This window comes from Molossus molossus, unplaced genomic scaffold, assembly GCF_014108415.1.
Source record: "Molossus molossus isolate mMolMol1 unplaced genomic scaffold, mMolMol1.p scaffold_m16_p_18, whole genome shotgun sequence".
Taxonomy (NCBI): Eukaryota; Metazoa; Chordata; class Mammalia; order Chiroptera; family Molossidae; genus Molossus; species Molossus molossus.
The window spans coordinates 35097966-35113301 of NW_023425353.1; the positions used below are offsets into that span (position 1 = coordinate 35097966).

A 15336-nucleotide genomic window follows, 5' to 3' on the forward strand; every position below is an offset into this window, starting at 1 on the left:
TTCAGGAAGCTCAGTGATTAAATTGTGCCAGTCCTTGTTCCCTTCAGCGCCATTAATCAACTTCAGGCAAAGGATTTAGAGTGAAGGGCAAGGATGCTCTTTTTTGCTTTGGTCGCTTATGACTGATTTTGTAAGTATGTGGGAGACAGAGGCTGTGGCTGCTGGGGGCAGAGACCGTGTCCCCTGTACTTCTCCACCCCCAACATATAGCACAGGGCTGGCACCACCCAGGTGCTCCATCCTCAGTGATAAATGAATGACTAAACAGCAACTTCAGACTGGTTAATAAGAGTTTTTAAGAAAATGATCCTAAAATTTGAAGGATAGAAATTCCCAAGGCCTACACCAGCCCTTTCTAGCCTAGACAGTTAGTAGGGACTGTGAGTAAACGTCTAAACGCTTCATCATCTAGACAGCGAGAGCACCCGTAGGTGCTTCTCCCATCGTTTGCCTACAAGCGCTGCCACCAGGAGAGAAAAGTGCTACAAGACAGTAAACAAGAGAGAATGATGAATGGAAATATATTAAAATGGGGACAGAGATGAACACGGGAGAGCCCCTGGGAGTGTCATCAGCTCGATGGCTTCTGAGCTCTCTATTAATGAGCTGTTGGATGAGACGACAGCCTCGCCAATTCCATGCGCAGAGCTGAAATTGGAAGGTGTCGCAAGCACAAACCGAGAGGGGCCTGTAGGGCAGGAGAACCAGGGAGAGTTTTCAGGGCCTGGAAAACTACAGCCCATGGCCAGCTACCTGTTTTTGTAAATAAAGTTTAATTAGAACCCAGCCACACCCATCTATTGACATATTCGCTGTGGCTAATTGCCTGCTACGAAGGCAGAGGTGAATCACTGGGATAGAGATTGGATGGCCCACCAGCCTAAAATATTCACTACCTGGTCCTTTGCAGAAAAATTTTGTTGACTCCTGGTTTAGAAGAAGTGGTATAGGATGGAGGAAGGTGGGTGTATTTTTGTTGTTGTTGTTTGTGACTGAATCCAGGACATCTCCTGGATTGAGTTCTATTTGCATTTGTATCTTCTAAAGACCAGGATTCCATGGTCTTGTGGAGCAGGCAGCAGATCATTTTGGCTACAAGCATTTGGATTTAAAATTAAGATACAATCTCTTATTTCAGGGGCCACACTTATGCTGGGATCCTCAGCATCAACATGATTGCATCCAGTTCTATGTGGAACTCAGCAATACATTGACATATAATAAATATGTCTATAGTTCTGGTTCTGTGACTCCCTAGCTGCGACCCGTGTGGTCACAGTAAGTCATTTAACCTTTCTGTGACTTAGTTCTATAAATTGGCTATACCTGGCTTTCAAGAATCTTTCTTTAAGGGTCAGAAATAATGTATCTGTGAAAATCTGACACGTAATGGGCACTCAGGAAAGATGAATGATTGTCATTGTGTTATTTCAAAATGCCCTCACAGGGTAATGTCTTTTCTTAAGTCATCTTAGAAATGGTCAAGGCAATGTAACAATTTTATAGTCATGCACTTTATAAGTTCTATAGTAATCAATGCTTTGGCAAAGAATCTTCTGTGTTCCCGAGAAAAGCATCTATCCTCTGGAGTGGGGACAATAATATGCTTCACTGAGGTATGGAAGCCGTCTCAGGCATTGAGCTGCTGTGCATGTGTATCTGTTAATAATTAGTATAAATTACTGAGAATAGGGATGTGGCCTGAAATGGAAGAATAAGCTTCCTTTCTAACATCAGAAGTGGAGGTTAATTACTGTTTTTCAAGGGAGAAGGTTTGCATGTGAAGGGAAATGCAGTGGAGGAGCCTGGATGTGGGTGGGCAGTGAGAAGCCAAGAGGCAAAGGCACGAAGGTTTCAGTTCTGAGCCTGTTCTTGAGCCCTTCACCCCTTTCCCAAGGTGACTGCCCTGGGCACAGCGGAGGAGGAGGGCAGGTGGTCTGCCATGCATTCCGCGTCCTCCCAGCACCACCACTTGCTTCAGGGCAAAGAACCTGGGCTACAGGCTCATTTCCTAGCTGTGGGACTGCGGACGAGTTTTGTTTGATTTTGTTTTCTCTGTACAATCAGTTTCTTTACTCAAATCAATGACACTACTATTTACTCCACTGAGTTGTGAGGGAGAAAGAAGATAATGTTTATGGAGCCCCTGGCACCCGAAAGGGCATACTAAGGAGAAATTATTTTTTTCCGAGATAAGCTACAAGGCTCAAGTTCATATGTGTGTGGGAAGGGGGTGGGTGGAACCTTACTGGTGGTTCTGACACCATACCATAGACTGGCCACACATGATACTATATTGACTATTAGGTCCAACTTTGGTGACAAAATGGGGTCATGTCAATTGCTCCAAACAGATTGGTCCACAACATTTTGGAAAGTCAACATTTATTTTATTAACTGATAAAAAATATCTAGCAACTAAGAACCCCAAATTCAAAGCTGAATGGATATAATAGTTGCTTATGAATCCAGATGGTTTAAACTATCCCCCAATTCACAGAATTTTCTGAATGAAGTGTTTACATAGCCCAATATTCTCTAAATGAATAAAATGCTGCCTGACCCTCACCTTGTTTTGCAAGCTCAGCTACAACAGCTGAAGGGCACCCCTCCTCACAGACTAGACACTGCCTCCATGCTGGAGGGCTGCAGGTCTCCATCCTTGACCTTCTTCTTGTTTCCATTCACCCACTGGATGATCTCACCCACGCCAGGACTTTCATACATCGACATACCGACAACTTCCAAATGGACATCTCTAACCTGGTCCTCTCTCCTGAACTCGACCTGTACATCTAGCTGCCTTCTCCACCTGACTGTCTCAGAGGCATTTTAGACATCAAGCTGAACTTCTGTCCCTTCCCTCACCCCAAAAAGGTTCTATCCATATCGATCCCCTTCTCAGTCAATGGTGGTTACATCCTTCTAGTGGTTCAGGCTAAAACGTCCCATATCCCAAACCCAGCCTGTTGGAAATCTTGTTGTCTCTGTCTTTAGATCACGTATCTGGAAATCAACTGTTTCATCAGCTTTCTGCTTCCACTCTGAGTCAAGCCACCATCATTCTTGTCTTAGATTACTGCAATCTAGCCATCCTGTTGTCAGCAGAAGAGCCTAAATGATCCTGTCATTGTTTGTCTCTCCTCTGCTCCTAACTTTGCTATAGAGCCTCATCTCATTCAGTGGGAAAGCTCAAGTTAAGGTCCACCATGATCACTTCCCTTGATTACCTCTCTTCTCTGTCTACTTTTTCCCCATTGCTCACATCACTCCAGTCGTGCTGGTCTCCTTCCTGTTCCTTGAATCACCAGTCATGATCTTACCTCAGGGCCTTTGCACAAGCTCTCTGTCTCTCAGATATCTGCTTCACAACACCCTTAGCTCCTACAGGTCTTAGAACTACTTTCTCCAAGAGACCTACATTTACCATTCCATTTATTTCTGCAACTGACTCCTCCCCCAAACCTGACCCTCCTGATCCCATTTACTTTGCCTTTTCTTTTTCCTTTCACAGTACTCATTTTCTCTAGTATAGTATGTGATTTCCTTAGCTGTTATTCTCATTGTTCATTGTCTGTCTCATTTATTGGAAAGTAAACCCCTTGAGGGAAGGGATCTTTGTTTTGATCACTAATATATCCTAAAATAGTACCTGTCAAATAGCAGACACTCAATAAATACTTGCTGAACAAATACATTAATGAATCTGGTGTTTTAATAAATAATGTGCTGGGTCAGTACAGAAAGCACTGTATTTTCCAGATTTTGCAAATGCTATAGTTCTCCATGGTGGGAAGAAGTCCCTGCTTCTCCCACTGATAGACCAGGGACCACTCTGCAGGGCCATTTCCCTATCTTGGCAGCACAGGACCTGCTGTAGCTCCCAGGAGCTGCTGCCAAACAGCAGTCAAGGAAGAGAATATGTAAGTTTCTATGTCTGTTCATTTCTATCTCATTCTTTCATATTTCCATTGAAATATCTTTAACTTTCATAAACATATTAGTACAGTAGTATATGCATATGATTTATAAGTAAACAATCTTATATTGAAAAACACTAGTCTACACACCAGAAAATCTTCAGAAGGTTCAGGGGACCCCTGGCAGTTCTGTAGCATCTGCATGTGAGTGGGCATCAGTCCTGCCCACACCAGCCCAGGGAGCTGTCCAGACAGCAGGGTGGTGGGTTGGATGGTTCTCTCCTGAGTTGGTACAGAAAGTACATGCATTTTGGAGACTTTTTCCAGGGAAGACCTGGGAACTCTCCCAAGGAGCCTTCAGCCTCCATTCCCAGATTGCTCCCTCCCTCAGGACTTCCTCCAACCCATCTCCTTGTGCCCTCAGCTGGCCACCTCTCATGCAACAGTGGCTGACCCTGATTTTTGCAATCATGAAGACAGAGCTGACTCACCTTTTCATAGTACCGGATCTCATAATCCAGGATGATGCCATTGGGTTGCTCTGGTTGTGGCCATGACAAGGTGATGCTCCTCATGGTGGCACTGACCTGGTGCATGATGGGAACAGTGGAAGGGGCTGTGGAGAGAGGAAGAGACAGGGTGGATAAAAGACCCTCGATGACATGAGAAGTGCCGTCTTCCATAGATAAGCAGGGACACAAAGGTCATTGGGTTTGAACCCTGCCCTCTCTTTCCCATCAGCTGAGCTGGCTCTTCAGAACTTCCTGTGTGTGTTGCAGAATGAATGGACGTTGGATGACAAAGGAGTGAAAGGTGATCATTTAGGACAGGATAACATGTGTGAGGGCGGGGGCTGGAAAAGACATGGTGTCTTCCAGGTAAGGAGGAGAAAGGCTTGACCAAAACAAGAGGTGGTCAGAGGAATCATGGGAAAACAGCATAACCTGAGGAAGTTGGAGCCAGTTAGGGAAGGCATGCCCACAAGGACGAGTCTAGGTTCAGACAGCAGGACAAGAGGAGCATTGGAGTGTTTTCTAGTTGAGGTGCTGAAGGAATGAATCCCAGTCTTGCTGTAATGAGCTAGGCGATTGCAGAAAAGAGGATCTGGAGGCAAGGGATGACAGGGAGCGGGTGGAACTGGTCAGCCCAGAGCTACTGTGCCAAAAGAAGCAACATTGTAGCAAACATCTTTTATTGAGACTGCGGGTAAGATTTTGCTGCACCTCAAAGGAAAGAGAGGGGGCCTGAGCACAGACCAACAACAGACTTCTTTCAGACTTCTGTCAGAGTTTTCCAAATGACATTTGCAATAAAGAGCTCACACATATAAATGAGGAAATGATACACAAAGCAAACATTTGGAAACAGGATAATAATTCCAAAATCTGTGAAGTGATTCTGAAATCTCTGTTTGGAAATAATGTTATTTATTCCCCAATTCAACATTTTTCACACGGCGCAAGTAAAATAAAAGCAGTCTGGAAATAATAAATGAGGGTTGTCTTTCTAGGGGAAGAGGCGGGTAATGGATGAGGCTTCAGTCTGCGCTCTGCTCAGGGGCTGTTCCGTTTAGTCCTGGCACTTCTGTAGCGATGAAGGTCGTTTCCTCACACAAATGCCACTTTACAGCATTTCTCTGGGGACCACGGATGACCGACATTTACTATCCTCAATTTCAGTTAACAGATTCCCCTCTAAGACCTGAAATTACAGAGCACGGCTACCAGGTCACGGGCGGGATGGGGGGAGCCGTGTTTGCTGCATTCTTGCTGTGCTCTCCACCACTCGCTGGACCCTCACTCAGCACCTGTACGTGGTGGGCCCTGGGCAGAAGGCAGCAATGCAGAACACCTGTTCTGAGATGCTCACAGTGCGAGGAGCCATAAAGGGAGCACAGTGTGAGAGTGTTGTGATGAGACTTCAAAGTCAGAGTGTCTTCCTGGGACTTTGCACAGTTCCCACTAGAGACCTTGTGGTGGCTGTGAAAATATGCCCCTCAGAGCTTCTACTGCTAGGAGCATAACTGACGGATGGCTCTGCAGTCCATCCTCACATTCACAGACAGCCCCGCTTCCCACGGCTGCTCCCAGCCAATGACTGAGAGTGGCCAGGAGGCTATGACAGGCCTATTCCTGACTCTTTGGATGGGCGACTTCACTCCAACACTCCCCTTTGGACTTACCAACGCTTCCTTGTAACAGCACCACAGTCCAAGGCTCTTCCTACCCAATCCTCCTTCCTCCCCTCTCTCCTGCAGAAGGATCAGACCTTCAGTCCAGTCTCCTTGGCTTCCACCCCATTTTCCCAATCTCCGGCACATCTAATCTCACTTTGACGTCTGCTTTGTGAAGGACATCTCCTAAAATTCCCTACTGAGTATCTCTACTTGGCCCTGCTGCGTCCCCAGCAATGGGGGCTCACCGCCCCTAGGAGCTGCTGCTCCATACTCGGGCGTCTCTCACCAATGTGCAGTCTTCCTTATCCTTATCCGAAATCTGTCTTCTCCCCGCTGGCCTCAGGCCTGCCAGCTGAAGTAATACAGAATGTTCTCTTTCCACGGAATGGCTTGTCAGATAGCTGAAGAAACTAGTTAGGTCTCCCCCGAGTCTTTCCTGCTGAAAAGAATGGCCAGATGCTACAAACATTACTCCCACGGTATGCTGACACCTGAGGTGGCTGTTTTCCAAACGGGGCTCATGTTATCTAAATCTCTCTTCAGGCATGAGGCCCTGGGTGAACCCAATTCCCCCACTGCTGTTGAGCAGCAAAGATCAGAGTTAAACTAATACCTACTGTGATCCGTGTACTATACATCAATGGATGTGACCAATAGCTTTTGGATCAAAGACATGACCCTGCTACTCAGTTCTGAAATCACAGGCAAATATCACCTGTAGGTTTTCCCAGGGCGAGATCCTGTAGAGTTGGCTTTTGACTACAGGGATTTACAATGGCTCTCTTTACCATTATGGTGTTAAACTTGGCCTATTAATCTGGTAAGTTGAAATAATTTTTATCCTGCTTCAACCATCAAATGCTTCTTCTCTTCCTCCCAGGATACTAAGTTGGGTGGAAGAGCATCACGGCCGGTTCATTAACTAATTAATGAAACAAATATGTATTGAGCACCAACCATGTGCCAGTCACTATGCTAAGTTCTAGAGATTCCATAGAGAATGAAATAAAATGTCCTGTCCTCCCAGAACGTATTTTCTAGTGGAAGGATTCAGAGACTAGATACAATAAATCAATCAATCACAAGGTATGTTAAAAAATAGTAAGTACAACAGGGAAGAAATGGAGCAGAAGAGAGGGCTACAGAACGCCAAAGTGTCGGAGGCTGGTCGGGAGAAGGCTGCAGTTTTAAACCATGTGGTCAGCAAGGCCTTGCCTGAGAAGTAGATGCAGGATCACAGGGTTGGAGGGGGTGCAGGAGAACACCCAGGAGAAGAGCATTTGAGAGGGAGTGGCCAGGGCAAAGCTTCTAATCTGGGAGCAGCCTGGTGTTTTAGGGGGACAGCAAAGAGCCATTGGGACTGGAACAGAAACAAGGTCCCAAAGGGTAGGAACCCCAGAGACACTGAAAGGACTTTGGCTTCTACTCTGAGATGGGGAGCCACAGGAGGGTCGTAAACACGGGAGTGACACCATCTGACATGCATATTAACAGTATCACCCAATGCAGTGTTGAGAACAGAATTCAGGGAGCGGCTGTGTAAAAAGCCGCAAGACCTATCATAACACTATTACATGATCCAGCTGTGAGATCATGGTCACTTGGACCAGGCTCGGAGCAGTGGAGGCGGTGAGAGCAGAGTGGTCAGATTCTAAATACACCTGGAATGTCTCAAAGGTGGTGGGGTGTAGAAGAGTCCAAAGGACTCCAAGCTCTTTGCTTGAGCAACTGGAAGAGTGGGGCTGTCAGGAACTGAGATCAGGCAAGACATCAGTAGAAGCATTTTGGGAGGGAAGAGCAGGTGCTTTTATTAGGTGTAAGATGTCCAAGATGTCCCAGAGCAGACGCAGAATAGGCAAAAGCATGTATAAGAGGCCCAGACTGGAGAGAGAAATTTAGAGTCATCAGTATTTCAAAGATACTGAGAGTAACAGGACTGACAAGGGTCCCAAGAGAATGAGTAAGACAGAATATATATTTGAAAATTCAGGAAAGGAGAAAACACCCAGGGGGCCTGAGGGAAAAGGCCATCCAGCTAAGAGGAAACAGGAGGTGTGATCGCCTAGAAACCAAGTGGCAATCAGGGTTCCCAGGAGAGAATGTGTGAAACATGGCTGCTGACTCACGTAAACTGAAACCAGGAACCGAGCGTGGATTTAGCAACAGGCTGGATGGTTAACCCTGTGGATAGCACATGATCACCTTTTCCAAAGCCTTGTGGGCATTGTGCAGAGACTTCAAGGAAGGTGGAGCAGTTTCCAGAGACAGTAAGACAATTGGGGGATCCCCATAGCTCACCAAGATGGATGAAGTGCGGCTCCTGGTGAGCCTGCTCCCCCGGCCACACTCGCTGTGCAGGGCAGGTGCCCTTCCAGACCCAGATGAAACACGATTTCCACAGTGTTAATCAATATGTCAGTGCCACACAGCTTTTCAGGCCCCTTCTGCCTCGAAAGCCGAAGCATCATCTATTAAAAATTGGGAAGATTAATCCTAATGGTCTAAGGACTTTGATGGGCTTGGTTCTTTTCTTTGCCTCTTATCCCTGGAAAGCCATCATTCAAGGCTCAGTATGTTTGCCAAACACTGTGCCACGAAGAAAGTCACAGCTCTGCCCTGAATGACCTTGGAGTCTAGTTGGGGTCAGATGGTAAAGAGGCAAGCACAGGGCAGGGTGATCCAGAGGCAATCGATAGCTAAAACCCACCGAGAGAAACGACCCTGTTACACTGATGGCAAGGACCTCCAGGCAGCCAACCAGCAGTGCACATCTAGGAGAAGTTGCCAGAGGCTAAAGTTCACCCCCTGCCTGCATTTCTCAGATTTATGGAGATGACAGGAAGCTCACAGATCCCACGTCGGACTTTGCCCTCACACAGGTCACTCTAAATGCCTTACGTTTTCATTGAGATGGGGTTTAGCACAGGGGAGACTGTGAGAAAGCATGACTCTTGCTCCCTGAAAATCGGGGCAGCTTCCATGTGGTCCTCTGCCATTGATGACCAATGACAGCAATATATTTGTTGTTCTTTTCCTTTGCCAAATGCAATGCCACCTCTAGATCTGGTGTTTTACATGCTATGAAACCTTCAGACAAAAGAGAAAATACAAATGAGCTCAGGTATCCGCTCAAACATCAACTGCTTCTAGCAAAACTAAAGCAGGTAAAGGAAGGATGGGAAGATTAGTTCACAGAAGCAGCCCTGTGGCCCCTGGGTACGCGGGTTCCAACAGGAAGTTCCGGCCGCTGCCCTTTCTCCATAAACCTGCGTCCTCAGATGGAGGAACAGTTTCACCTGACACAGAACCCTTTGATTAAATTAAACATTCTATTGAGAAAAAGGAAATGAAAATAAAGAGTTCACCAAATCATTAAAATTTAGCCAAGAAGCAAATATGGACCTTTCTTTAGAAAAAAGTAAAAATAGAGAATTAGTTTGGGGACTATTTGGAAAGAAGGTACTGAAGGCTCCAAAAGAAGTGTTTGGCCCAAAGAGGAGATGCTCAAAAATCCTCAAACAGAATAAAAGTTGCTGACCCCAGAGGAAGCTGGGGTGCAAAGAAGAGAGTGGGGGAATAAGGAAGCGTGTCTTGTCTGTCCCCGAGGAAAGATCAACTGGCGTTTGAACGGAGTCAGAACTGGGAGTGTCAGATAAGAGGGTCTAGAGCCAATATAAGAGGCCCTCTCCTGTGTCAGAAGCAGAGACCCCCCAACTTTAAACTTCACTGGTCAAGGGGCTCAGGGATGGAGACAACACGAGGCAGGCTGAGTGAGTCTTTGTCTCTATTTTTGCCCAGGAAGACTCTGGGGAGCTCTTACTCCCAAATTGCATTTGAAGCAGACAGATCCAAGGCAGCATGTCACTCCCAGCAGAGAAAGGGCACAGCATGTTCTTCCCTAGACTGACAACTGAGATGTGGGTAAATTGTGGGGACAGCATGGCCCCAGCTGCAAGTTGTGAGAGAGCTCACTGGTGACACGGGACAAGCGTTGGCCCAAACTGGACAGTGGCATCAGGGCTGGGGTCTGGTCGGCCATCAGCCCTGCCAATTGCAAGAAAGGGTCCAAAGGAGCTCACAGGGCCTGCAACCATGTGAGACGGAGGCTGAGTCTGAAATGGTGGCGTGAATCTCTCCTGGAAATTAATAACCCAAGATTTGGACCCTGCAGCGTTATTGTGCAGAAGACTTGCTGTCCTATCTCAGGTTCACCTGGGCCATCATTTTATATTTATAACATTCCTTCACCCCTTAATGTAGTGAGTGACTCAGTCATGTTCTAAGCTTTCTTTCTCGTTTTGTTTTCATTATTTGAGAGGGGCATTTCCTCTTAACAACTAAGCACCTCTGATTTCAAAATGTGAGAATAAGTTAATGGTGCCCCCCACCCCAGGACAATTGCTAAGTTCTAATGTATTATCTTTGCTTATTAAAATTATTTCCTAATGTCTTAATTGTTTTTTGTGTCAAAGTAATTCTTCAAACAGTTTTAACCATAACCTATTTGGGATATAATAAATCATATAAAGTTTACTATGTTAAAATAGTTTATTTACGACATCAAAAGCATTTATATTTTAAACAAAAATAATAGCAACACACCACAGATTCAAAATCACGTTGATCTATTGGAGTCCAATGTTTGAAGAGGTTATAAAGTTATAAAATGGATTTCAGAGTTCAGCAAATCTCATCTAAAGAAGAAAATGTTGCTTCTCTGGGTGAAAACCATTCCAAGGACAGCCTTGTTCTGAGGCCACCGCTCACCTGCCCTAGGAGCTGAGGTCACAGGGAGTCCCCTCTACCTCCGCTCATGTGACAGCCCTGGCAAGCCTCCGGGAAGACACATGGCCTTTCTAGTTAGGGGGACTTTCATATCTGTATTTCCAAGGAGGCCCAGGGGAGGAGAAGCCCATCTGCCTCCCTTGTAATAACCACCTGGGCAGGGGGAGGAGCTTTCCCAGGCCCTTCCATTGGCTTGTGGGGGTTGGTCCTTACAGTGACCCCTCAGAGCACTGCGCTGCCCCAGCCTGAACATGGACACCGGAAGTGTGGTACCTCTTCTACCATCCTGGGCCCTGCTTTTTCTAGGACAAATATCCCTCAGTTAATGAACACTTTTTCTACATTTTGGCCATTGTGAACAGTGGGGCTAAGAACAGTCATGTCCAAGTTTCTGTGTGCACCTGCTTGTATTTCTCTCGGGTATATACCTAGGAGTGGAATTGCTGGGTCATAGGGGAATGCTAACCTCTTCCATTCTGTCTAGACCAGCATTTCTCAGTCCAATCATCCTTAGGCTAACCACCTGCCATCTACACCATGGACCCAAGCTATGAGCAAAACAAGGTGGTGTAAGAAATAGCAAGGAGCCTGGGACCCCAGCTCAGGGAGGTCGACGTGAGCAGGGATAAAGAAGGGCTATCAGTGGGCAGGGCCCTGCAGATGCTGCGGAGGGAAGTGGCTTCCTCCTCGTACTCTGCCATCTGCTTACTGTGTGATCTTGGGCTAAGGTGGTTTAACTTTTGGAGCTTAAATTTGTCAACTGTAAAACAGGAATATTAATCCCTATTCCTGATTTTTTAAATCTGTTCTGAGGACATGCCCTGTGTAGTCTATTGTGCCTTTGAGCTAGATCCAGTCTGCCAGGCCAGGGGACTTGGCGACCACCCCAAAGTCTCCTTCTGGGACCTGCACTGTTCACATATGCACATCAGTCCCTGGGCACAGTTTCCCGGGGTACCTGTGAAAAGCTCAGCCCAGTGGTAAAGAAGCACTTGCATCCAGCCAGGGTGGCAGCAATGGAGAAGTGTGGGCTTGGAGAGAAGGGAAGGCTGGCAGCGGTCCCCACAGGGCGCTGTGACAAACGCTCCAGAAGACAGAAGGCTCCCTGGAATATCTAGAGATGACCGGAAGTCTTTCTGGGAAATAATCTAGGAAATTAAGGATAGGGTGCCTTGTCCTTGAGGACAAGGAGACCTTGTGACTCTGGGAAGGGGATGTGCCACTGCCCATCTTTCCTATGCTATGGCCCAGGCCCAGGAGTCACTGACGCTCTATCGGCTTGGTCCCCACCTTTCCCTGGACCTGCCACCAGTATCTCTTTACACCTAATGTCCTGTCCCAGCTCCCTTCTATCTCCATGCCTCTTCACTTCAAACTGTCTGCAGCCGGATTAATCTTTCCAAAGCTCAATTTATCCACATTCTTCTGATGCTTAACAGTCTTCAATGGCTCCCCACCGGAACAAAATCCCCACTTCCTCTCTTACTTTAACAATGTGATGGTTCTGGCCAGTCCAGGCTGCAGCCCTCTGTTCCCGCTCAGGAACCCGCTACTCTCATCTAACTGCTCACTCACCACGTCCCAGCAGAACTCGGCTTCTGGGGTCCCTGCCTGCCGATGCCCTTCTCGCCTCCTCTCGGCATATCTGCACCCAGCCTTCAGAGGCCCAGGTCAGGCCTCACGGTACCCTGGCTTAGCCCTGGCAGACCAGGCCCACTGGGGCACCCTTCCCTTCTCCCAGCTCAAAGCCCTCAAGGCCTCATTGGGCTGTGACCACTGCCCTGGGACACACTGCATGCTGATCTAACTTTCCAGGTGCTCATCTGTGCTCTCCATCACTGGAGTGAATTCTCTAGGTAGACGTCAAGTTCTTCCCACTGTGTTAACACATAATAGATGTTTGCTAAAAGTTTACCTTTACTGGAACAATTGTAGGATCTTCTCTAAAAACATCAGAAGTAAAGGAGATCAGAGAATCACATAGCTGCACCTCACGTGGGTAATGGCCTTCAAAGGGGAAAGGTGTGTGGGGGGAGGGGGGCAGGGTTGTGGTTTTGCAGCGGGTACCTGGGGAGGAAGATTAGTGGGTCTACATACGGCAGTCCCGGGGAGTGGGCACAGGCAGAAACTGAAAGGCTGGGCAGGACACCCCATCTCACTGGGATGTTTCCGCTGAAATGTCACCCTAATGTTAGTAGCTTCTAATGTTTTTTCTTTTTGAGCTGTGGGACCCTTTCTCCTAACAACATTTTCCTTGAAGCATAGTGTGAAAACAGAATAATTCAGAGCTTCTCTGCGTGTACTGGGAGTCTCAGAGCCCCGAGACCGGGCCATTTCCCCCACCCAGACTCTGAGGATCCGCAGTGAGATCCAAACTTGTTCCAGAAGTCCCCTGAGGGCTCAGATTAGACGATGTGAATTCACTCCTGAAAGGTAGGAGAGATGAGGTTTGGAGTGAGGCGTTGGCAGTGGTGGGTTATCTTTTTCCTTATATGAAACACATTCTTAGGGGAAAAAAAAATCTGTATTTAAATGTTAGCTAAAGACTTCAGGTCCACTCGTACTGATGACAAAGAAGAACAGTTTGCACACAAATAAATTGTGCAAATGATGAATTGTGCAAAGACAAGCTGTGTTTCCTCTGACATTTCTATTTTAGGAGATAACTCTGTTGTGAAGGTCCTTAGATAACAGGTTCTCCCTCTGTTGATGAAAACTCATTTCATTGCACAAATATGCTTGAATTTTACATTAGGAAGCCTGACTCATTAAATATTTTTGGTGCAGTAACACTTCTGGTCAAAGTAGATTAAACAAATAAGCAATTAGTTTGGAGCCTGGGTATGAATACAAACGCAAAATTAATTATTTTTCTAATTGTTTTTTCCTGATGTGGACATTGGCTTCTTGGCTTTTGCTTTGGGCTGTGCCTTGAGAAGACTCTGCCACCCCCTTTCAATCTCCTTCTCTACCGTGGAGTCACCTGGGAACAGAGAACTTTGGGTGGGTGGCATCAGTTTGACGTCACTGTAGAATAGTGGCTGAGTCTCATCATAGGCTCAGAGGTGTAGGGCTGGGAGAGAAAATGAAGATTTAGGCCTGAGTGACTGACTTAGCCCCTCGCCCCCAGACAAGTGCCTCCTTCATGTGTCTGATTCTAAGCCAAGAGTGGTGTGACAGCTGAGGGCTGGGGTCGGGGGCTGCTCTAGGGATGTAGATGTATAGCAGAGGCCCCCATTTCTGATACTGCTTCTGATTCGGAGTGGGTGTGGGGGTTGTATTTACTGGGATCATCCACCTGACCCTGCTAGTTCTCAAAATGTGGTCCCAGATCAGTATCACCTGGGAACTGGTAGAAATGCAGAATCTTGAGCTCCAGCCCGGATTTACTGAATCCGAAACTACGTGAGGGGGGCTCAGCAATCTGTTTCAACAAGCCCCCCAGGGGATTCTGATGCATGCTCAAGTTTGAGAACCGTTTGTCTAGAAAACTGGAAATCTGAATGTTCAACTTTGAAAGGACATCCGAGGTCGTTTAGTTTTCTGTCCACTCCTACAATATATGGATTAGAACACTGAGGGTAAGAGAGGGAAAATGACTCTCCTAAGTCCTCAGCAGGCTAGGGCATAGCCAGAAACAGCTGGTCTCCTCCCCCAACGCAGCCCCTCTCTATCCTCCCCCTACATGCACACACAGAGCATCTTCAGAGCCCTTTGAGGATGCTTAGCATGCAGGAAGGGAGTCAGGATCACATCACTCTTGGATGGATGTTGCCTGACCCCTCAGGGAAATGAGGGGTCCCCACAGAGGGGGAAGTGTGCAGAGCTCTGTGCCAGAGGAGGAGGCACCCTGGCTAGTGGGTCCTGGTGTTCCTTCTGGCTCCAGATCCCCTCTCCTGGCTCCTCCTCCCTACTGGGGTAACCAGAAGGTACACCAGGAAAAGACAGCAGATAAGAACTCTGTGACGCTGTGGAGGCAGGAGCTGTGAAGAGATGTGTGAGTGTCGGGGGGTAATTGCCAGGTGATACCTGTTCTAGGCAGGCACCCCAGGGTGGCTATGAGGGCGGCTGAGGACAGACCCATCAGGACTCAGGTGGTAGCTGAGGCTAAGCGCCCGGCTCCGCCTCCTGCAAGCCTGTCAGCCTTTCCCGGTGTGGGACCGCAGCAGTAGCAGCTCTGGGTGTTGAATGTTTAACGCAGAAGGCAGTTCACTGGAAACAGTACTGGAGCAGCCACAGGAGACAGCAAACAGAACCCGACATCAGGTCGTATGCCCCTTACTCCTTGGCTCTCATGCATGCATGTTCAGCAGAGCACCCATCGTAGCTGGGGGACCCACCACCACCCTAAGCCTGACATCACTGCCACCAGCAGCGGGCAGGGCAGCTGGACCTGTGGCTGTCCTCCTGGGCCTGGAGGTCTAAGTATCTTGGCCCTAAGAGCCCTCCTCCTGC

The 15336-nt window shown here is 47.4% G+C and overlaps 1 protein-coding gene across 1 annotated transcript in view; it reads right to left on the minus strand.

Moving 5' to 3' along the window:
* Positions 1-15336, minus strand: part of EPHB1 (EPH receptor B1) — a 413891-nt gene that overhangs the window by 87167 nt on the left and 311388 nt on the right. The window contains exon 6 of the mRNA XM_036266458.1: positions 4412-4536. Within this exon, the coding sequence (XP_036122351.1) occupies positions 4412-4536 (125 nt within the window). The remainder of the gene's footprint in view (positions 1-4411; positions 4537-15336) is intronic.